Genomic DNA, 23,000 nt, shown 5'->3' with positions numbered 1-23,000 from the left:
ACAATGTATTCTGTTTTTCAAACAGATTTTAAGCAAGGTTTTAGTTCAGAGTAGCAACAGGAGACACAGCTAATATAATGGGCTTCTGGTAATTATTAGGTACACCAGTAAATATTTATAATATATGAAGTTTTGTTTGGTTTGTTCAGTTCTGAAATAATATTAGATGCAAATTGCAAACATTTGAGCTGGAGCTTAGACATCAGGATGTTGCATGGATTTTCTGTAACCAAACACATTTGATCTTGTCTTTAAGGTCAGCATTAGTCACCTGTGTTTGCTCGTTGAGGACAGCTTCATTCATTTCAGCACAGAACTCTGTGCTTTTTCTGTCTCTGCCATCAAAACACCATGCTCACAGGCCTCACTCCCAGGCACAGATGAAGCCTAATATGTCCTCAGATACAAATATTGAAATTTCACAGTGTTTCCTAAGCAGCTCTCTGTTATGTAGAACAGTGTGAAGCTCTCTATATAGTCTTGTTAAACAAAATGAATGTGGATTTTAGCTATTTAGAGATTATAGCAAGAATTTAATGCATCACTATGATATTGTATGAATCAGTGATACTGGTAGTACTACTGAAAAGGAAGAAACAATCAGATTCCAGGTTTTACATTCAGAAAAGCCCCTTCTGATTCCATCCTTTAAAATGCAACCTCTAAGTGCAGCAAAAAATCAGGGTGACAAAGAAAACCCACTGAGACAGAAATCACTCTTAATGGTGGTTTGCACTGGGAGGGACAGGGAGTAAGCAGAGACTCACAAGCAGCAAAACACCACTGGAACTGCTTGGCTTACACCTGAGACCTCTCAGCTAACTCTTCTCTCATGCAGACCTTCAATCTTACCATCTCAGTACATCTCGTTGCCAGGTAGCCAGTAGCAATTAAGAAAGCAACCCATTTTCCATTATCATCCCCACTCTCATTGCAAAAGAATCTACACTGTATTATCTTCCTTTATGACAGCCTATTACCGAGGAGTTTTTCTCTGCCCCATGTGCTGAAAAGGGTTTTGCACAGCTGCCTGTGATCCCAGAGCAGCTGATGGGATGCAGGGCTGAGTTTGTAAACAAGGTGGTTTCAGCCCTCCTGCATTTTTTCTTCCTGAACAGCTGTCCCCCAGACTGCTTCTCCAGGTCTGCCTGATAACACAGCTGCCTCCTGCTGAGCAGCTCTGTCAGATACACTCCGGGAGCCCAGGGGATGTGCTGAAGCTGCACTACAGCTTCACGCTTGGCCACAGCAGCTCTCAAGACAGTGCAAACAAGCACTGGAGTATCCCACAGAGGTCAGTTAGAGCATTCAGCATCCTTAGGTGATGGGTACACCCTTCATTCATTTCTTTCCCCCTCCCTCCCCCTTCCCCCCGAAAGGTCCCGATACTTTACGTAAGAGCTCAGGAGCCCAGCAGGCACTGTGATATGTAACAGCTGGTTTGCAACAGGGACAAAAATGAGAAGCTTGTTCTTTCCGGTCTGAGCTGAGAGTCTCATATTTCAGCTCCGCCTTCACATTCCAGGCCTACCCAGGCTACTCTCAAAAGATTTCGAAAATGGAGCCTCTCACAACTAGTTATCCTCTGAAATACTCAGTGCCCAAAGCCAGGGTCTTTGTTGTCTTCCTGTCAATGGTTTTGTGTACCACCATTCTCTGCCTGCTGCAACTCAGGTTTTTTAAACCTAAAATCAAAGATTTTTATTCTTTTGAAGTCAAGGATTCACGAGGAAGGATCATTTCCTTGGAGAAGTACAGAGGGAAAGTAAGTTATTATTTCACTTTTTCTGCCTTGAATCCTTACTGACAAAAAATGTGTACATTTCTAGGTAAATAAAAGGTTTGGTTATGGGAGTTTTTTGGCAGAGATTTGTGCTAAATTCCTGCTCTTCACACAGTAAACTGGAGAAAATTTGTTTTATCTAGGCCTGCTCCAGGAATTAAGTATTAGATCTAATAAATCAAGGAAAGAAATAATATTATTTATAGACCAATGCAGCCTAAAAGGCAAACTGGTGTATTTTAATCTTAGTTTGGAACATTGGTTTTGGATTTTAGAAATTCATCTAGTAAGTATGATTTTAGTGCATGTCCTAAATATCTGCTTTTTTAAATGCTTATATTTAAACAAAGCTGTAAAAAATAAGTTTATCAGTTTACTGGATTTTTACAACAGATTGTTTGGACGTAATTATCTTCAGCTGCTTTCATCATTATCTGTTTTATCTGTTTAATGAAACGATGATCAGACAGATTAAGTTTACCTTTCTGACAGGAACCATCTCGGTTATGAGAGATGCCATTTTAAGATTTAATTGTGATCTCTACAATATCTGTAGGCTTTTTCCTTACTATTCTAACTTTATTTTTCTGAAGGCAACTTTGGTTGTAAACGTGGCCAGTTACTGCCAATACACAGACAAAAATTACATCGCACTGCAAGAGCTACACAGAGAGTTTGGTCCCTCCCACTTCACTGTGCTGGCGTTTCCCTGCAACCAGTTCGGAGAATCAGAGCCTAGTTCAAGCCAGGAAATAGAATCTTTTGCCAAAGGAAACTATGGAGTAACATTCCCTGTTTTCCACAAAATCAAGATCCTAGGATCAGAAGCAGATCCCGCCTTTAAATTTCTAATAGGTAATTGTTTTCTTTTATGTATCAAGCTGCCTGTGACCATGGTACTCTTACTGAAGCCAGGCTGAGTGTTTTTGTCAGGGAACATTGAAGTCTTCATAAACTAGGGAGGGAAACAGGCTCTCAACATACAATTACTCTCATTGCAATCTGGATATCAAAACTATGGGCAGAAGAACAGTATCCTGAAAACATCAGTTTCTCCTCACTGCTTGTAAAAACAGCCTACTCTGACCAGCCTAGCTAGAAACATCCATTTTGTGGGTGTATAAACTTGGGTCCAAAGATTTCCACCTACAAAATCCCATTACAAACCATGTGATTTTTATTTTAAAAAGGCTTTTATTATGAACAAAACTGTAGTTATGGGGATCACAAAATTACTGGAAGATTTTATATAAACACATGCAGATGAGATTCCTTTCTTAGCAGAGTCATATGTCCACCTTTACATAAACTGTACTGTAAAGCAGGATTATATGTACTAGTTATATATAACCACTGAGATAGATAGATAGATAGACAGATAGATAGATAGAAAGTTAGATAGAACCACTGATTTGTATTAATTTTTCATGTGAACTTCAGGGCCTAGCCCACAAAATCCTGCATGAATACAGGGAGCATTTACAGACTAAGAGCCTCATATACTCAGAAGCAGAATTAAATTCTCTTGTCTCAGTTGATCAAAGATCTCATAGACTTAAAGCCAACTTGAAAAGCCTCTCTGAATTTTTCTGAGTTTTGACCAGGCCTTTGAACCATATTGATACATGAAAGAAAGAATAGCTTAAACAATCCTTTTCTAGCACACCATTTTAACTAGAAAAAAAAGTAACAGAAAGCCCAAACCTGTATTCAATCTCCTTGCCCTCCATTCCACTCTCTCATACTGCCTCTTGTCAGAAAACTATTACAATAGCCAAATGAAATCTTTTCTAGAACACTTAAGTGTTGCTTCTTGCCATATCCTCTATGATACCTCCTATGTACTTGAAAATTGTTATTATTGAGTAGTCATTTAAGTGGTCACCATTGTCATTGTAACTGTGTTTGTTCCTTCCTTCTCTTAGGCATGCTACACAGACCTCAGGTAGCTTTGTCTCCCTGAGTTGCCAGATGTCCAGTGGAATTATTGAGTGTTTTCTCTCTGTTCTTTACAGAAGAGACTAGAGCACAAAGGCACCAGCTGTGTGTGGTGAATCCAGATTCTAAATATCAGTGCAATCAGTGTTAAACATTAATACCTATAAAGGCAAAAAAATTGTTCAGCATTTTCTTATTTGACATGCTGTTCACCCGCAGGAAGGAGAAAGAACCTTTGGTACTTAAATATTTTGAAACAAAGTTTTCTCTTCTTGCATTCCTGTGTCTCACATTAAATTACTGTGCGTTTTCAATTAAAGTATCTGTTTTCTTCATGTAGCTGTTTTGACAATCAGAAGGTTGAACATCTTCATGCTATACCACCCTTTTGTGCCTGTGACTACTAGCAACAGGATGAAAACAGGACTGTCAGATAATCTAGTGCAAAGTTGGTCCCCTTGCTGCACAAGTGCGGTGTCAAACTTCAATCCATTGCTTCAAAAAATCAGTTTAGGGTCTGGCACCATTCCCAACCAAACACTTGCTCTCCACTCAAAATCTACTGTAGTTTTTTGTGAAAGCAGCCTAATTAAGCCATCACCCATACAACTTCCTGCTCCCATTTTACTTCCCCAAAACTGGCATAAAACTGGGGATTCCCTGAATAAATATGCAGCCCTTGTATCCTCTTCCCTAGGAAGCATACCACAGTAAAAGTAGGAACTCTCAAACAGTTTCACAGGAAGAGGGGAGCATCATTCACCTCCCACTTTTCAAATCATTAACAGCAACCAGTAAATCCACACCCAGCAAATAATATGGTGGGATTACTTCAGCATAAATAGTCAAAGAATCAGTGTGGGGCATGGAGGCAATTCCAGGTGTAAGTCACTAAAATTATCTGATTTCATTCTTACAGATTCCTCAAAGAAAGAGCCTCGATGGAATTTCTGGAAGTACCTTGTCAGCCCTGAGGGTAAAGTTGTGAAATTCTGGAGACCTGAAGAGCCAATAGAAAGTATCAAGCCAGAAGTAACGTCATTAATCAGGCAGATTATCATGAAAAAAAGAGAAGACCTCTGAAAAGGCCATTCAACACCATGGGTATGCAGCCTTTCTACATTCCTGGGAAATGTTGCTAGAAGCTAAACCATCAGGTGATTTTGCTGCTCTTTAGCAGTGGTGTTTGCAACGTCCATTAATGCTGGATTGGCTCCTGCAATGGCCATAAGAATGACTGAGGTTACTGACAGGACAAGGCACTTGGTGCCTTGCAGGGAGGGACTGTCGATCTGCATAAGGGGTTTATGATTTTTTTTTTTAATTGCTGACAATAGCTAATTAAAATTGTCACCAGAAGGGAGATAGCTAGAAAGAAAGTTTATTTTAAAATTACTTGTTATTTACACAGGGTTTTTTTCCCACCTACCAGTAACAAAGAGGTTCTTATATTCCATTAACACATAATTGCTCTGTTATGAAAGAAAAGAGGCCCAGTGACAGCCATAGCAGGGTTTCTAGAGACAAATGTAACTGAAGATACCAGCTTTGCAGTATCTTCTCAAGGAAGACTTCTGAACTGTGAAGCTGTCAGTTGCAAAAAAATTGTACATAGAAAGTAAGATTATTAAAAGAAGGAAAAAAATTGAAACAAAATGTTTGCTTGCTTGCTTTATATTTTGATTATTTTACTTTCAGTTTTACAACACCTTTAAACTCTTCAGCCTTCTCCTCACATTTGTGCTGAAGAACAGTGCCTCAGACATGATCTCCTTTCCTGCTGGATTCCTTCTCTTCTGACCTGGATGAAGGCAGGGCCTGTGTAAATATACATGGTTGTTTACAGAAGGATTCAAGGGGCAACAAAAATCAAGAGCCCAGCACTCTAACAGACATCTTTCTGACACAGTCCAAAACAATGCTCCTCAGTCACCCACTTACCTCATCTCTAGAATAAAATGGCAATCTTCAAGTAGAGGTAGAAGAAGGGGCTGAAGGTTCATGGCTGAATCCCCACTCTTCTCACCTTGCAACCTCCCCAGTCCTGCATGTAACTGCAAACCCATTTCCAGTTCTGTCCCACTGTTCTATTACAAACTGCCAAGTGTTTTGATTTATCTCTTTGAAGAAGGGAGATAGTAAATATGATTAAGAAACCTCACTCCAGCTGCCCATGTCTTGAAGGAGGGCTGAGAAAATAGAAATGAGAAAAAACTGTCTCAGTGGAGTTTTCTATATGAAAAGAATGGATAGAATTAGTTCTGTTCTCTTGTAAGACTAACAGTGATTGAAAATACCTAAAGTGCTCAAAATTTTTTTCCAGTAACAGCCACTTAACTGTATTAAAAGGCAAGAAATTCAAAAGAAATTAAAAAAACAACAAACAAACGAGGGGTCTTTTTCATTCACTTATTGAATTAATCGAGAATTTCACAAAAAAATATTTACGAAGATTGAGTGATGGTACTGATGTGGAAGATTAAACAAAGTCACTCTCAATAATGACAAAGATCTTTTTGGAGAGGAACTCAAATTTAATGCATGATAATTTTATCCACTTACACTTTCGGAGCCCAGTTAAGGACTATGCAAGGGTCTCATTAGACCAAACGAGTCTGCTGCTAGTGTTTTAGACCAGCCTCTGCACTGTTAGCCATTAACCTGCAAGATTCCACATCAAATCTGTCAAGACAGTGCCTGTTCTTATGCTGAGATCCTGTATTTTACTCCAGTTGCCTCCTGCATGTACAGTTCCAGCCCTGAGAACACATAGTGGGACATATCAGGTGATTTTTGTCATACATCTCTGCTGCTTTGATGGAGCAGGAATGAAACTGAGGTATGGACCCTCTCCTCTCACTGGGAGCAGGCTACAGTCATGTAACTGCGTGGCAGGACACACTGTTTTGCCCTTAAGAGGTGGATATCTTAACTTGAAAATGTACAAGTCTAAAACATGCATGTCTGCTCATGTGCACTGCTAAAGCTCCCTGGTTTTTGCATCACTGAATAAAAAAACGGTAGGTATAAAGATATGTTGGGTGCTGTTAGAGGAAGACCTGAAAAAAAAAATGCTTATTTTAGTCCTGGTACTGCCTGAGAGTTATTCAGCATGTGGGAAATTTCACCTGGGTCCTTAAAACACTCAAGACAAACAGTGCAGTATAATTTTCTAGTTTGAAAGGTATCAGGAAGGGAAGGAGGGAAGGAAATGTGTACGCTTCGTTTGTGACTCGCTCACTAAAGCTCATATTGTTTTTCAGAGGACACAGTGTAATCTTGAATATCTCAATGCCAGTATTAAGATCAAGTGTCTTTCCTGGTATTCAGAAATAGCATGTGATATTAGCGAGCAAGTGGACAGAATTACTTAACTCACGCCTTCCTGAATCATGTCCACTCCACAGTCCTAGAAAAAGAAGATTTTGTCTGAGAAAACAGTCATTGAGCTTCTCATTTCGCTATTTAGTCACAGTGCACTACAACCATCTTCTGAAGAGATTTCAATATAGGTACTGTTCAGTCCTGATTGTACACAGTTTAAGTTTTTCAAAATTTACTGTTAATTAACATTCCTCAACAAATTAACATACCTCCTTAACAGAAACTCAGTGTGTTTGTATTACTTATATATCATCATGAGACATGCCAGCTCTTCCAACATAGTGTTTAGGGCAGATCATTGATAAGCTAATCACTCCTTTCTTAAAACTAAGTTACCAGTTATCTGAGGTAAAAATAAAGCATCTTTAATGGACAAATCTATGCAAACTTGGAAAGGCAAATAAATAAAATGGAAGTAAGAATACTATTGTATAAATACACATTTATTTATAGTCAAAAGGCAAGAAAGTAGTATGAATGCATGTCTGCATAAATATTCACTTAGAGTTAATTTTAAATACAACATATAAAAATACAAAGTCCAAATTTTTAAACAGATTGAAACCTATTTCTTGGATTCTTAAATATCTCCCCGATTTAAGATTAAACTACCCTCCTATAATGTTTAACAATGATCAGTCCATGAGTGTCAAAGTTATTTCATCTCCATTTGAGCATAACCTATTGGATCTTTCTTCCTAACCCTTCATTCCCATCTCAAGCTTCCTTCACTCCTTAGGTCTGACATATCCTTATTTTTTCAAACAGATACCATTTAATTGTGAGCTTCTCTTTCCAAAAAGTTGCTTGGGAGTGAAAATATTCTAAATCCATTTCAGTCACCAGTAGTACATGTTCCTGTAAATTCAAGTACTGTCACAAAGTACTTGTTTGCTGAGCCAACACATCAGTGTTCCTTCAAACATTTAATGGTATAAGAGAAACATACTCATATAGGGTTCAAACCCAAAAACTGTTACTTAGTATTTACATAATTCAGTAGATTGTTTATAAACCAGTTGGGGTAGCTGTATAACTGTGTGAAATACAACTACACTTACTTTTATACTCTCGGTTACGCTTTATTTTATACCCTACATTCACTCAGTCTGTATAACCTAGCACAGCTCCCTTCAGTCAGGGGAACTAGGCAGGCATTGGACCAGCTAGGGACCTATGAGATATTTATAACAACAGTGTTTATATTCTTGTTTTGACAGTGATGTATGTGCTAATCTGACAGTGTAGTCAGTTGCTGGTGTGTGAGGAACAGCTAACTAACAATACACTGCCTAATCACCGCACACAACAGTGGGATCACCGTGACTCTGCAGCCTTCACCAACACTGGTGCTCTTTCTCTTCACTGTCCAAGCTACATGCAGCAGCACCTACACAAAACAAGTAACAACAAAGAGTTTCTGCTGCACTCTGTAGATGCCTAAAGCACCAGGACAAGGATACTATTAACACTCTGGTCACTGTGGCAGTATGTTTGGCAGAAGCTTGCAGTGTAACATGAATCAAAAAGATTGATATGCTTCCAGCCTTTATTCTTCTTAGTCTTGTGTACTGTTCACACTGTGTGGCTGGAGAGACAATATGCAGTTTTTTTAATGCATTGATGTTCACAAATTATATTATCTGAAGAAGCAATGAGAGAGGAAAAACTCTAAGCCTGACTTTTTAATACATATACAATGGAAAGGTAATTATTTTTCAGATACATAATTAAGGAAGTTAGTGAAAGTGACTGTAAGCCTTTGGGGCCTTTCATTACGCAATTAAAAACAACAAACAAACAAAAAACACCTCCCAAAAAACTATCAAGTTGCATTTGCCAAATATTACTATTAGAAAAACTAAAATCAAATTTTAAAATGCATGTAAAGTTTTTAACTGTGCTGCTTTTGTTTTTAAAAACCTCCCAGGAGCTTAAATTTTTTTGAAATATTTGAATTATTTACCTGGTTCAGGTATGTAAAAACATCCTGTTACCTTGGTATCTAAAAGCAGATGAACACCAGAGTCTAAATTCATCAAAAATTCTCACAGTTGTTAGAACAATGGAAATACAAAATGCCACTTATATTTGCCTGACAGTCAAAAAAAATCAATAATAAGGAGGAACTACAAAAGTAGTGGCTTTCCATTTTGATGACCAAGGTATGTGGGAAAAGAGAGCAGCTGCATGTTAGCTGCTGTCAGAATTTCAAGCAGCCAACAAACACTGCCGCCCCATCACACACAGTTGCACCACCTCCATTCCTGGAGCCCAAATCCCAGCACCTTCCGAAGGAACTGCCTTGAAACAGCGGTGAGCAGCCCTGCAGCCAGTGACAGTGTAGCAGTGACTGCTGCATTAGGTACAGCAGTCAACTAGCAATACACTGCCTACCAGACACAGAGTCCTTTTGAGGGAGATGCCTCCTGCAATAATATGCCTGGAAATATTTGTCATTTTCTCCCTAAACTCAGTGTTATTCACCTGTTTTAAGGTTCATGTTTCAACATGTATATGTACAAGTTCAAACAGTATATACTGTCAAGAAATAAATGTCACAAGTACGTGCCTGACTCAGGAATACCAGAATAAGAGCAGCAGTATAAACCCTGTATGGAGTTCCCAGACAGTCCAAAAGGAACTGGATACTGTTGCAAACAGTTTCTTGCCTTAGTTGTAGGACTACCAGTATAGTGTTGCCTCCACAAGTTAATTTGTATCATACACACTTCAGTCCTTTTCTCCGTGGGACATTTGCTTACAGTCACAGTCGCAACCCTGTCCTTAGTCTAAATGAGCCCATAGTCAAAATCAGTATAGTCAATTTTATTTTGAAATTAGAATTAGCATTGGCTACTCCATAGTGCAATTTACCTGTAGGTTACAAGCCACAGGATACCTCTATTTACAGCCACCTAATGGAAAATGAGTAAAGGTTTCAGGATTGAAGCTCATCAGTTTAGTCTGCATGGAGGTAAAATTTTACCTCCAACACCCATTTTGTTGAAAGTCCTTTGAAGTCAAGCTGGAAAGGAGGTACTGAGTTAGACACTTTGTACAAAAGCCAATTAATACTGTATTTGAAGCCTTCACTTTGTTCCTTCAGAATTGGTCTTAAATCACTCAAAATAAATCTTACCTCAATACAAAACAAAACATAAAACATTTACTTCCTTGAGTGGTGCTGCTGTTAGCAGCCACAGAAAGTACTGGTTAATTGAGTTCTCCTTGTTCCACAGCAAGAGGAGGCCACCTCTGAGTTTTCTGTGATGCTTTTGAATGAAACAATATGGAGTACAGCTAGCAGCTGTGGACGCATCAGAGACGACAGCCAGCTAACATGCACTGCCACACTGTTACAGTCTCTTCAGTTTTGGCCATTAGTTCCCCTTCACCACCAACCCCAAAGTTTTGTCTCCTAGAACTCAGTCGTTGCCCACTGCAGCAACATGGCTTTTCCCTAAGGGGTTATTTATATAAGATATATATGTTGAAGCAACGTTCTCAGCACGCTAGAGGTTACATTTCTATATTGCCATTATATCTAATGGCACACTGCTTATCTCCTGTCTCAGTGTTTTTCAGTATGGTCAATCCCACCACCACCTTTGTTTCCCAGTCCATCAGTTCGTATGTTGCAGTCTTACCTGGTTTTGTGATTTATGTCAACTCACTAAGACACAAGCTGCTTGTATTTTGCCTATTGATTACTGTTAAGCAATTATTTTTGTGATTAATAAGTTTCCTACCTAGGTTCCTTCTGCACTTGTGAGTTCTTTGTTGTCTCCCTCATCATTTACCACCCTCAAAACGTGGATAAGTGAGCTTGTAGTTCCAATGGAAAGGGAGCTCTGCAAATCTATACAACCCCTTCAACCAGGTCAGGTAGCTTTTGCTTTTGAAGAGTAAGCAGTCCCTCTAGTGCACTAGGAGAGAAGCCCAAAGGTGTTTTTGTTTCCTCCCCTGAACAGATGTCAGTTTACCACAACTTGTGATTTTCTGGTATTGCAGATGCTACACTTGAGAAAGTGTGATAAGGATTAATAGAAAAGAATAAAAAGTACGTGTTGTGGGTTTTTTTTCAAAAATGCTTATTTTCCATAGTTTCATTCCCTCCTCCCTCCCTCCCTCCCCCAGAAGTGTACAGTGGAACTCTCAGTTCAGTGTGTACAAAGGAGTGCAAGTGTCTGTGCCGATCCTTACCTTAGACGCTCTCCGTGGGCTTCTGCTCCACTTCAGGTCTTTTCCAAGTGTTCTCATCGCGTCATGCTCGAAAAAAACACAGAGACACAACACTTAGCAACCGCGCAGCTCAGTTTGTTCACACGAAATCACCCTCCACCCAGCCTCGTTGCTGGCGAGGCTTCCCCGTGAGCCACGGCCCCGGGGACAAGGCAGAGCCGCCGAGGAAGACATCCCCCCGGCCGCAGTCCTTCCCAAGGCACCGGCAGCCCCTGCACCCCCACGAGGCACTGTTACCAAAGCAAGTCCTCATCCCTCCTGCTCGTCCTCAGGGCGCGTTTTTCTAATTTCCACTCCATCTCTGTCGGTGCAGAAGCTGGCTGAAGCACTGAAGGAGAGGTGCCCTGGGGCAGGATCGCTCCGAGCGGGTCGGCCCACAGGAGGGTAAAGGGATGGTCCGGGCAGGTGCGTGGCAGGGAACCTACTCGTAAGGCAACCTGTGCGGAGGGAAACTTATAGCCCGGCCAGCCCTCGGGGCGCCGGTCCCAGCTGGGAGGCGGTGCCAGCTGCTCTGCCGCCCACCGCACCGTGCCCTGGCGCCGCACGCCGTCCTTTAAGCATCCCGCAGGCGCGCCCGCCGAGGCGGGAAGCCGTGCTCCGTCCCGCCGGCGGGACCGGGCTGCGCGGCGGCGGTCGCGGCTGGCGGCAAAGCCCCTGGCGCGGCGGGTCCCGCGGCTCCGCGGGCAGGGCGGCGGCGGCGGCCGGTGCCAAAGAGCCCTGGCTCGGCCTCGGGCACGGGCAGCCCGCCAGACCGACACCCCCGGCAGCCGCTGCCTGCCCCGCCGAGGCCGCTGTGTCACCTCCCCAGCCGTGCCACCTGTGGCTGCCCCGTGGCCGTGCCACGGTCTGGGGGTGCCATCACCTCCGGCCTTGCTCTCTGCCTCTGGAATGGGGCTAGGGCAGCTTCACAGAATCACAGAATCAATTAGGTTGGAAAAGACCTCAAACCATCGAGTCCAAGCTATGACCGAACACCACCATGTCAACTAGACTAGGGCACTAAGTGCCATAGCACCCAGTCTCTTCTTAAACACCTCCAGGGACGGTGACTCCACAACCTCCCTGGGCAGCCCATCCCAATGTCTAATCACCCTTTTTGTGAAGAAATTCCTTCTAATGTCCAACCTAAACCTAACGGCTTGAGGCCATTTTCTCTTGTCCTGTCACTGGTTACCTGGGAGAAGAGGCCAACCCCCATCTGGCCATAGCCTCCTTTCAGGCAGCTCTAGAGAGTGACAAGGTTCCCCTGAGCCTCCTTTTCTCCAGGCTAAACACCCCTAGCTCCCTCAGCTGCTCCTCACAGGACTTGTGCTCCAGATCCTTCCCCAGCTTTGTTGCCATTCTCTGCCCTTTTCTTCAGCACATGCTGCACACAAAACTCCTCACGTCTCACATCAGCTGTTTCCCACTGACGCTTCGCCTGCTGTGAGGAGCCGGGCACCACCGCTCAGGGAGCGAGGTCTGAGGGGCAGTGCCTCTCTGAGGCACTCAAGCCAGGCTGTCCGAAACGGAGAGCTGAGTGCAGTGCCGTTTTCTCAGAGCCGAGACTGAGCAAACGGCATCGCAGCCCCTGTGCACACTTGTCTTACATGACAGCAAAGGCAGAAGTTGCAGGAGAAAATGGGAAGAATCACTTAATGCTAGCAGATGAGTTCCTTATGCATTTGTGTTATGGATTTTGCATGCCAGAGGGACAATACACATACTTAGGCACACACTTCACACTAAGAAAACCTGAGCACAACTTCAAGAGAACAAAGGTAAAACATGGTTTTTTGAAAGATAAGGTTTAGTTAAATCAAAAGAGTTAGAAAAAGAAGAATTACTGGTACATTTAATTTGTGTCTTTTTTTCAAAGTAAGTTGAGAACCATTGTTTCAGTACTTGTCATAGTTGTCACAGAATTTGGAGTGACACCACCCAGGTTTTCAAGAGACAGGTGCAGACAAACACACAGCATGTAAAAGAGCCCATTTTCCCTATTTCTGTATTTTGGATCTAAGAAACAGCATTAAAATTGTTCTTTTCTGAGTAAGAAACAGAGTCCCACTTTTTAAAATATGCTGAAAGTATTCTTCACTTTCTTACTGCTTCCAGAAAACAGGAGAGATTTTTCTAAATTTTCCATTGGAAAATAATAATTTGAACCAATAAAAAAAAATATTCTGCAAAAATCTTCCTATGTAATTTCTTATTTCCCACCTAATTCTATTTTTCAGCTTCACACTTCACATCTGCAGCAAAACACCGTGTAAGCAAGATGACGATATTTTTATTGATGCATGTGTAATAAGCAATAATTAAATATCAGATGATAGAGTTGTTTTGCCGAGTCAAAGTAAAACTCCTTCAAAAATTGCCACCTTATTACTTCCCTTTGTGTTGGTAAGGACGCAACTAAGCACACCCAGCATACAAAGAGGCTGGGTCACTCAGCACCTTCTTAATGCTTTCTGTAAAATAAACAGCACACAAGGCACTGCTAGCATAGCTTCACAAAGGATTGTTTGCAATGCTTCAGTTGCTCGTTTAACTGAATGTGAGTTTTTTCCTACAAGACTAACGTTTAACGAGCACGGCCAAATATCGTCACCCTGCCTAACAGCAGACTCTGGCATGCACTGCAAAGCCAGCTCGCTTGAACACTCAATAAATCACCAACGCTCAACTGAAGTGTATTGAACTATTACCTATCAGACCAGTGTTTGAGGCTCTCAACAAACCTTTTTCTCACACTGAAAATTTCTTTCAGACGTAACCGTGCAATTTGTTTGATAGAGGGAAGAAAGAGCTTGCAGTTGAGAACTATATGGCCGTAAACTGGAATAAAAATCAAAAGTCTTTCAAAGTCAACAAGGTTTTGTTCGAGAGAACTAGGTTTAATTAATGCCGAGCAATTCATTAAAGAGTAAATACTATGACCCACTGCAACTGGTGTTACAAGCAGTGATTCCTACCTGTGAACCTTCAACTCATCCATGCACACATGCACCATGAACATATTATAAGAAAAGATCTGGAGGTTTTTCTACAAAATTTCTACTGAACACTGATTAGCAAATGGGAAATACGCCAAGACATTACATTTGGTAGCAGCCTTAAGGTAAGTAGCTGCCTAGGTGAAGTCAGTGGTAAATAAAAATAAGCAGGAGTGCCATGGGGAAGTCTGAACTTCATTGTGTTTGTTGAGGAGGATGTGTTGGATTGTTAGGAAGGTATTATAACACAAAGGATATCCTTAATACTTTCTTCTTCACTTGAAGCACATGGTATTTTGGAAATCGTATGCCGAATAAGAACTTTGTTGTCCCTTTGAGATTGTAACTGAATTTTTAACAAAGGCGATTTGTTTTAGAAAAGTTGTACACAGCTAAGTGGATCGCTTCTGTAATGCTTCCAGCACCTCACTGATGTGTCTTCAAACTGAAGTGAAGTCGTCTGGGTTAAGTGTTTTTGTTTCTTTCTCACGGTGGACTTATTTTAGGCTCCTCACTATGGAACCTATGCAGCCAATTGCTCAGCTAATTCGTTTAAATACTAGAAATGTTGCTGAAATTTTGTAGCTCACTGTAAAAGTCTTACCAAACCGATATGCAAGACACCATGTAGTTTGTCCTCACTGGCAGCAGGTGGTGCTGATATGTTGTGCCTGGTACTTCTTTAAAAGCTGGTATTCAGGTTATAAATACCATAGTAACGGTTTTTTTTTTTCATCCATTATCCCTAAGGTCTTTTAACATAAAATTGCCATCATCATCATATGTCAGAATTTATCGAGATAAAATACAAGTTTATAGTTTGAAGGTGAGGTTTGGACATCAACAGCAAGCCTCACAACACTATCAGAGAATTAAGCACTGACTGAAAAAACACATTTCAGGTAAAGTTGGATTCATCACATCCAGGCTGCTGAACAAGGACCACTAATACTTTTTGGACCCAAGCATTTCAGGATATGATAATGACAGTGTTGCTTGCCAAATGATTGCTGACAAGATGTGATGGTAGCTTACACCAGGTTCTGGCAAATGGGGAGATCTCAAGAGCTGGTCATAGAACATTGTTTTAAAAGCGATAGATGACATTGTCTCCGTGTCAGAGAAAGAGGGAAGTGAACAAAACTGGCCTTTAGGTAAGTTTTTAGGAAACATTTGCTTAAATAAAGGCCTAGTTTGAGAAACCTTGCTAGCTAACGAGCACAGGGACTTAGATATCAAGGGCATATTGGACTGAATACTTATCCAGAGACGATGTAGTCCTTGCCTGTAACACCCAGGATAAACTAAGAAAGGTGCAACAAATTGTGTTGAGAAAAGGATTACCATTTAACAATGTGAGGGATCTGAATAAGATTTACCACAGGATTGAGTTTCGAAATATGTGGAAAAATTTGATGAATATATAGAGGTGAAAATTTGTTTCCATTTTGCGTTTGCAATCAAAAGAGACTTCTGAGAACCAAGGCCTCCAACTTCCTGCCAGAGGGAAAATTATGTCCTAGCTTTGTTATATGCTTACTGAGCAGAGATCCTGAGATATGGAAACATCTTAAATTTTCTTCCTGTATTTCTTCATTGTTCTCTCTAGGTTTTCAGCCGGTATACCAGAAAGATCCCAATCTTTTTGCCTGCTCAGTGCTTAAGTGCTTCTGAGTGGGTTAGAGGAACAGTTCTCACAGCAGTACAGAAAAGACACTGGGCCTTTCTAAGTAGCTGACAGTTGCAGTAGATGGTGGCTCTCATTTATTAAAGGCGGTTTTGACCCTCAAGTATTTCTACCTGCAATAGAAAGCAAAGCAAGCAAGGGGAAGGAAAGAATCTGGAAAGAAAGAGGGACTCAATCGTGTAGCTGCTCTCATCACATCATTTCACACTGCAGTGAGCAGCTGTTGTTTAGACTCCAGAATGAAATATTGTTGACCAGGTAACTGGAATATTCTGGCAATGAACTCAAAGCTTCATTTTAGCTGTACAATGAACTCAAAGCTTCATTTTAGCTGTACAAAGGAGAGGTAATTAAGAGGACAAGAGGAGGAAATAGTTCCTTGCTTTGCTGATTCTTTGCTGGGGCTTACATTAAAGCCAACAATTAGCATCTCAGTCCAGCACTCTGCTCATTAGAAATCTCCTGTTACATTTATCTTTGCCAGCACAGTATAAGTGGTTGTGAACATGAGGGGAGTGAGCTCTAGAAATAACTGTCTGCTACTACTCTTCAGATGAATCCCAAACATTAAGGAAAATTACATCTCCTTTGCAAACAAGTGAGAAAACAACAACAACAACAAAAAATGTAACCGTTACTTGTGTGTTGCGTTCTGTCACAGCAAGATATTATGTGCATAGACTGGCATATAAAAGATTGAATACTGTCTATATACAGTTTTTTCTGATTTTTGTCCACTTGTGCCCCACTTTCACCTGTACCTAAACCTCTTTTATTTCCAACATTAAATTTAGCAATAATGACAAGCCTGGCTGGCAAGCATACGTGAGTAGATCAGGGTTCTATTTAGCTCAGGGAGGAATTTGTGTCACCTGTCACTTTCTGGTTTTATGGGTTTAAAAAGAGAGAGGTGGAAAAAAAAGCTAAGAAAACAAGGGCACCAAGGGATTAAGTGCAGTTTGATAAATTATATTAATTTTCATGTAACACACAGTTGACTCCCAGGATTTTCAGTTTTAATGTGACCTTCAGCTTTCATAAAACAATAGTCTATTTCTTCATCAGCACACTATAGTAATTTTCTGGTTTTATTTTTCCATGGATACATCAAAAGCTGTCCTGCTAGGTCATCCATCCCAGGCCTTTCTGCTGAGTTTCACTCTTCAGCGTATTCTCCCTTTTTTTGTGCACACTGCAAATCCGTTTCAGCACATCACTGCTGCAGTCTTAAGTCAAGGCTTCCAACATGCTGGGATCCTGTGCTGGCGTTAGGGAGTGCATACAACGTAAAACTACATTTTGTTTAGCCTTGGATATACTCCAACTCAACAAAATAACCTCTGGGTTCATTGCCAGCTGCCAACTGTGTGCCTAAATAATATTTCATCCTGGAATCCTGAGAGTCTGGATTAATAAACTGCCAAAATACCACTCGGATGGGGTTCTTTCCAAAGCTTCCCTAGCAGCTTCTATTGATAGCACAATACTTATTTCTACATTACTAGTACCAAACTGCTATATGTTATTGTACAATTAAGTATTGCAAAAACTAATTATGTCTCTGAATAACTATGAATTGCAACTATATACAAGGCTTCAGGCATCTGCTGTAGGTGATTCCTCTCATGTTGTCTTGAACACAGGGCAAGGTTTCTAACATTCTTCCCTGGATAAGGGTAATTAACTATACAGCTTAAAAAGCACTGTCATCTCTCATTGCAACTGTGTTTCACTCAAGTAATTGCTGACAGGTTCAGCTTCAACACCTGTGACTCCCTGAAGTTCTGCTGCATCTCCATATGATTTCCCATGGAAATAAGTCTCTGGTTTCACTGCCAAAGACTAATATTTATGGAATCGTGTCTGACTGTGTTTTCGATACAGTTGAACTCATAAGCTTTCAGTGAAAATGTTTTTCTGGGTTTGTTTTTCTGTTTCATTCTTTTAAAATTGATCCATTTACAATCATCAGATCAAAATAGATCTATACAATCAGAAAATATGCCTCACCTCCCTATCGAGATAGTGACTTCAGCAAAACAGATACGCAGTTTTTAGGTGACACAGGTTAAGTCGCGCCCTCAGTACTTTACAAACTTAATGTTGAAGATACCCAATTTGTACCTTACTCTGTAGGACATGTTCAGCTGTTTCAACTATTCCACTCTTTTGGGCCCCTAAACCCTTCCCTGATATTCATTTTATAGGTACAGGTCAAATCATCTCTGTCAACCCACAATTCACAAAATTCCGTTCCCCTCACAAGAGATACAAGTCCATTACAGCTCTTCTCAGAGACACTATGAGTTTCTAGTCCTGCAAAGACCTTGGAACTGCGGGATTCCTGAACCTACCCAAAGGCCCACTGAGACAAAGGAGACTCTGAATTTCACCTGGAGATACAAATTTGATCACAAAATTAAAAAGAGAAGCACGCTATGAACATAAACAAAAATGGAAGTGTACTAGAGACAATCAGACCAAGAACAAAATGGTATAAAAGAATTTAATAAATATCACTGTATCTGTTTTATTAATAACACATTTTACACAAAGAGGCCAGTGTGAGAGATTCAGCTACTGATTTTACCCTCATCTCTTCCTTTCCTCTTTGGTTGATATGCACCTGCTCTGCATTGCACACCCCAGAATATGATGAAGTATATGCTGGCCATTACTCTGATCATATTAGTGCATATTTGATAGCTCTAACTAGAATTCTGAAGAATATTGTATAGAAGTGCTGGGTGCCTATATCTCATCACCTGTGTAGTCATCCCTAGGGCACCAACCAATTTCGAAGAAAATAATAGGAAGAAATTTCCTAAGAGAAAAAAGAACTGAATCAGGGCTTTTAGAAAGCTGAGAAGTGGTGTGTCACAGGTTCAGTAGTGGCTGGTGCAAAATGTCCCAAGGCCACAACCTTTTGGAAGTCAAACTGAAATATATTAAGAAACCACCTTCATCTATTTATTTCCACCTGAGATCCACCTGAGTTAGGGAATTACAAAGCTACTTCTTTGGTGATGGACAGAGAAAGCCCATTGGAGTAGAAGGGTAGGCATAGTTATACTGCTTTTAAGAGAAAACTCTTTGCAGACAGTAAGTAAACTGAGAATTAAACTTCTCAGGCATTCACCATCAATCTATATTAATAAATAGTCCTGTGAGCTCAGGCTTAATTTAAAGTCAGATGCTTCAACACTTGAAGCAGAGAACAGATCTCCTAATTTTGAGCAAGATGGGCAATTTTCTGTTAGTAGTGTAATTCTTTTTATTGCCTCCTTCATGACTGCTAGTTCTAAACATCAACGAAGTACTGAAATGCAAAACAGTTAATTCGTGAGCTCTAGAAATGTCACTTCGGAAATAGACCCTCCCTTCTTTTAAAGTTCCCTATTCAATTATTTAGAAAACTAAGTTAGCCTAAAATCATGTGAGATTCATACCTTACCACACAAACCACACAGGCAGAGCCACCGTATACTCATGTGTGATTAGGACTGAGTAGAGAGGTCCTATTAAAGCCACTGAACCCATTTGAGTACTTAGGGTTAAGAGGATGTACTAATGTTGTTTGTAGACCTCAGGCCATGGAGTCCTCCCATGCATGCCCCAGCAGCTCAGCTACTGCCCAAGCGAGCTGGGACAGGCTTCAGTAAATGGCACCTCAAAGCCAAAGTGTGGGGGGGATGCAACCAAACGCCAAAAGGACATCATTGGGCTTTGGACGTAGCTGCTATGGAGACCGAAGAAATTAGACAACTGAATACCTTGCCTGATGTCTCAGAGAACTCTTCTGCTGTGGGACTGCTGAGGTTGTAAGAATAACAGGTACCAACTGCTACCAAAATGGTGCAGTGGCAGCAATACCACACCAGCTGGGATCCCACAAACCCCATCTGTGAGATGATTCGTGATTCATGAGGAGCCAGGGAGTGAGCCAAAAGACTCGCTCACACTCCAACAGTCCTATGTAGCCATGCATAAATCCAGTGTGGAGCGGAGACTGGTGATGGACTATCGTGGCCTGAACGAACCCAGACCACCACTGAACACTCCCATGCCAGACATGCTGGAGCTTCAGTAAGAACTGGAGTCCAAGGCAGCAAAGTGGTGCCACCACTGACATTGCAAATGCATTTTTCTCCATTCCTCTGGCAGCAGAGTGTAGGCCACTCTGCTTTCACCTGGAGGGGCGCGCAGTACACCTGGAACTGACTGCCCCAGGGGTGGAAGCACAGTCCCACCATCTGCCATGGACTGATCCAGCCTGCACTGGAAAAGGGTGAGGCTCCAGAACATCTGCAATGCACAGATGACATCATTGTATGGGGGAACACAGAAGGGGAAGTTTTTGGAAAAGTGGAGAAGATAATCCAGATCCTCCTGAAGGATGGTTTTGCCATAAACCCAAGTAGGTCAAGGCCTGGGACTTCAGCTTTTAGGAGTAAAATGTCAGGATGGACATCATCAGATTTCAATGGACATGTTCAGTAAAATAGCAGATATGTCCCCACTGACCTGCAGGTAGGAAACACAGGCTTTCATAGGTGCTGTGAGGTTTGCAGAATGCATATTCGAGATCACAGTGAGACAGTAAACCCTTTCTATCATATGACATTAAAGAAGAATGATTTCAGGTGGGGTCCTGAACAACAACAAGCTCTTGAACAAATTAAGCAGGAGGTTGTTCGTGGAGTTGTACCTGGGTCAGTCAGGACAGGACAAGATGTGAAAAATGTGCTCTATACTGCAGCCAGGGAAAATGGTCCTTCCTGGAGTCCTGGTGAATGGTATCCAGGAGACCCAACGATGAGCCTTGGAGTTCTGGCTTCAAGGATACAAAGGATCCAAGGCCTGCTACACCCCAGCTGAAAAAGGGATCCTGGCAGCTCAGGATGGGGTTTAAGCTGCCTCAGAAGTGATTGGCACCGAAGCACAGCTTCTTCTGGCATCCTGACTGCCAGTGCTGGACTAGACGCTCAAAGGGAAAGTGTCTTCCACACATCACGCCACAGATGCTACATGGAATAAACGGATTGCTTTGATCACACAGTGAGCTCAAATAGGAAACCCCAGTCGCCCAGGGATCTTGGAAGTCATCATAAACTGGCATGAAGGTGAAAATTTCAGACTATCATCACTAGAGGAGGAAAAGGTGACACATGCTGAGGAGGACCCACACTACAACCAGCTGCCAGAAAATGAAAAGTGATGCACTGTCTTCACTGATTGTTCCCACTGTATTGTAGGGACAAATTGAAAATGGAAAGGTGCGGTATGGAGTCCTACACTATTGATGGACAAGATGGATCCAGTCAGTTCACAAAGCTGAAAGCCATCCAGCTGGCTTTAGATATCACTGAAGGAGAGAAATGGCCAGTGCTCTACCTCTGCACTGACTCACCAATGGTGGCAAATGCTCTGTAGGGTTGGCTGGACCAATGGGAAAAGACCAATTGGCAGTGCAGAGGGAAACCCATCTGGGCTGCTGAAGTGTGGCAGGACACCTTGCCCGGGTAGAGAAGCTGGCTGTAAAGTAGGTGCACATGTACCCAAGAGTTGGGCTACTGAAGAATATCAGAGCAATGGAGAGGTGGATCGAGCTGCCAAGATTGAAGTGCCCCAGGTGGATCTGGGAGGGCAGCACAAGGGTGAATTATTTCTGGCTCAGCGTACCCATGAAGCCTCAGGTCACCAGGGAAGAGATGCAATATCCAAATGGTCTCATGATAGAGAGGTAGACTTAACCATGGATGCTCTCTTCCTAGTTCTCCCAAGATGTGGCAGACTGGTTACACCACACTACCACAAACAAACCCACCAAGGAAAGATTTATGTGCTTACAGTGGTGGAAACAACCACTGGATGGCTCTTAGGGAAGATATTTTGGATCAGTCCTGCCTCAAGCAAAGGCAAATCCATCCATGAGATTGTTTTTGCTCAAGGACATGGGTGCACTTGGTGGGTAATTCAGAAGGACAGGGAAACATGATTGTTACAGTGCGGATACTGCAACATGCATATCAGACAACGAGGCCCGTGGAAAATAAATATATATGGACCGATTCTTGATAGATATTTCAGAGAGATGGTTATTTTCCCAGCTGCATGGCTGGAGCTCTGCCAAGGAACTGAGGCAATCACGGGTCTGGAGGGTCCTTTGCCCGCGCAGGGAACACAAACCAACCAATGGGAACGAGGCTGAGCAGGGGCAGGGAAACCCCGTGTCTGTGCCCTCAGGGCCCCTCTCCCAGGGCTACACGGCAGGGGAGGGCCCCAACATTTCACTTGTTTATTTTTAACAAAAAGAGATTTAAACTTAACCTTGAAAACAACTGGATAAACATGAGACGACAAGGACAGTTTCAAAACAAAACAAGCCACCCTCCTGAGTCTTTAAATGTCCAAACAGATTCTCTGGAACATCTTAAGGCTGACAGAAGGGAGACAGGACTCTCCGGGCATGCTTTGTGGGGAAAGTGAGGCAGGAGAGGGTTTCTTCTATTTGTACCTGTTGGAACTCTAAGCAACAATAGTTAATTTCTTCCCTCCCCCTCTTCATCCCCCACTCGGCATTGGAAAGGGATTTTTGGGGAAAAAATTGGCAAAGGCGTGGTTTTGTGAGGGAAACCATGGGTGAAAAAATGTATTGGGAATACACTGGGAATACATAGGATATAGGATAAAAGGGAAAGGTGGGATTAGGAAAGGAAGACTGTAGGGGGGGCTTATAATGGAGATATTGTCTAACATGACTACGATTTTTAGCATATACACTGCCTTTCACAAAAACACCATCAGGCCCAGTGACTTCTGCTGCTTGTAACCCTTTTCTACCTTGCACAATTTTGAATTCCACCACCTCTCCATCTGCCAAGCTTGGGATGCATTTTTCAGGGTTACTCTTTTTAATAGCAGTTCTATGAACGAATATGTCTTATTGGTTGTCACATCTTGTTGTAAACCATAATTTTAACAT

The 23,000-nt window shown here is 41.8% G+C and overlaps 1 protein-coding gene and 1 long non-coding RNA gene across 4 annotated transcripts; one reads left to right on the top strand and one right to left on the bottom strand.

Moving 5' to 3' along the window:
- The first annotated feature begins 1,448 nt into the window (after positions 1 to 1,448).
- On the top strand, positions 1,449 to 6,164 carry GPX8 (glutathione peroxidase 8 (putative)). Of its 3 annotated transcripts, XM_032096643.1 has the most exons (4): positions 1,490 to 1,765; positions 2,377 to 2,638; positions 4,641 to 4,825; positions 5,420 to 6,164. In XM_032096643.1, the coding sequence occupies exons 1-3, from the start codon at positions 1,559 to 1,561 to the stop codon at positions 4,802 to 4,804; spliced, it is 633 nt and encodes a 210-aa protein (XP_031952534.1). In that variant the 5' UTR covers positions 1,490 to 1,558; the 3' UTR covers positions 4,805 to 4,825; positions 5,420 to 6,164. The 3 variants fall into 3 exon arrangements, with proteins under 3 accessions (XP_031952535.1, XP_031952534.1, XP_031952533.1); XM_032096642.1 differs by lacking the exon at positions 5,420 to 6,164 and having other exon boundaries at positions 1,492 to 1,765; positions 4,641 to 5,238; XM_032096644.1 differs by lacking the exons at positions 2,377 to 2,638; positions 5,420 to 6,164 and having other exon boundaries at positions 1,449 to 1,765; positions 4,641 to 4,733.
- On the bottom strand, positions 5,367 to 11,844 carry LOC116438078. The gene is made up of 2 exons (XR_004237586.1): positions 11,312 to 11,844; positions 5,367 to 7,130 (listed from the first exon to the last, which is right to left on the bottom strand). It is a non-coding gene; the product is annotated as an uncharacterized LOC116438078 (long non-coding RNA).
- Between the last annotated feature and the right edge of the window lie 11,156 nt (positions 11,845 to 23,000).

The sequence above is a fragment of the Corvus moneduloides genome, chromosome Z (genome assembly GCF_009650955.1).
Source record: "Corvus moneduloides isolate bCorMon1 chromosome Z, bCorMon1.pri, whole genome shotgun sequence".
Lineage (NCBI taxonomy): Eukaryota > Metazoa > Chordata > Aves > Passeriformes > Corvidae > Corvus > Corvus moneduloides.
Note: the sequence above shows the minus strand (reverse complement) of the source record. Positions and strands in the feature narration are given on the sequence as shown.

Excerpts from the sequence above, each read along its gene's own strand:
- GPX8 (XM_032096643.1), top strand. The coding sequence starts at position 1,559 with ATGGAGCCTCTCACAACTAGTTATCCTCTGAAATACTCAGTGCCCAAA. Across the intron at positions 1,766-2,376 it reads TGGAGAAGTACAGAGGGAAA|GCAACTTTGGTTGTAAACGT; the intron begins GTAAGTTATTAT and ends ATTTTTCTGAAG. Across the intron at positions 2,639-4,640 it reads CGCCTTTAAATTTCTAATAG|ATTCCTCAAAGAAAGAGCCT; the intron begins GTAATTGTTTTC and ends TCATTCTTACAG.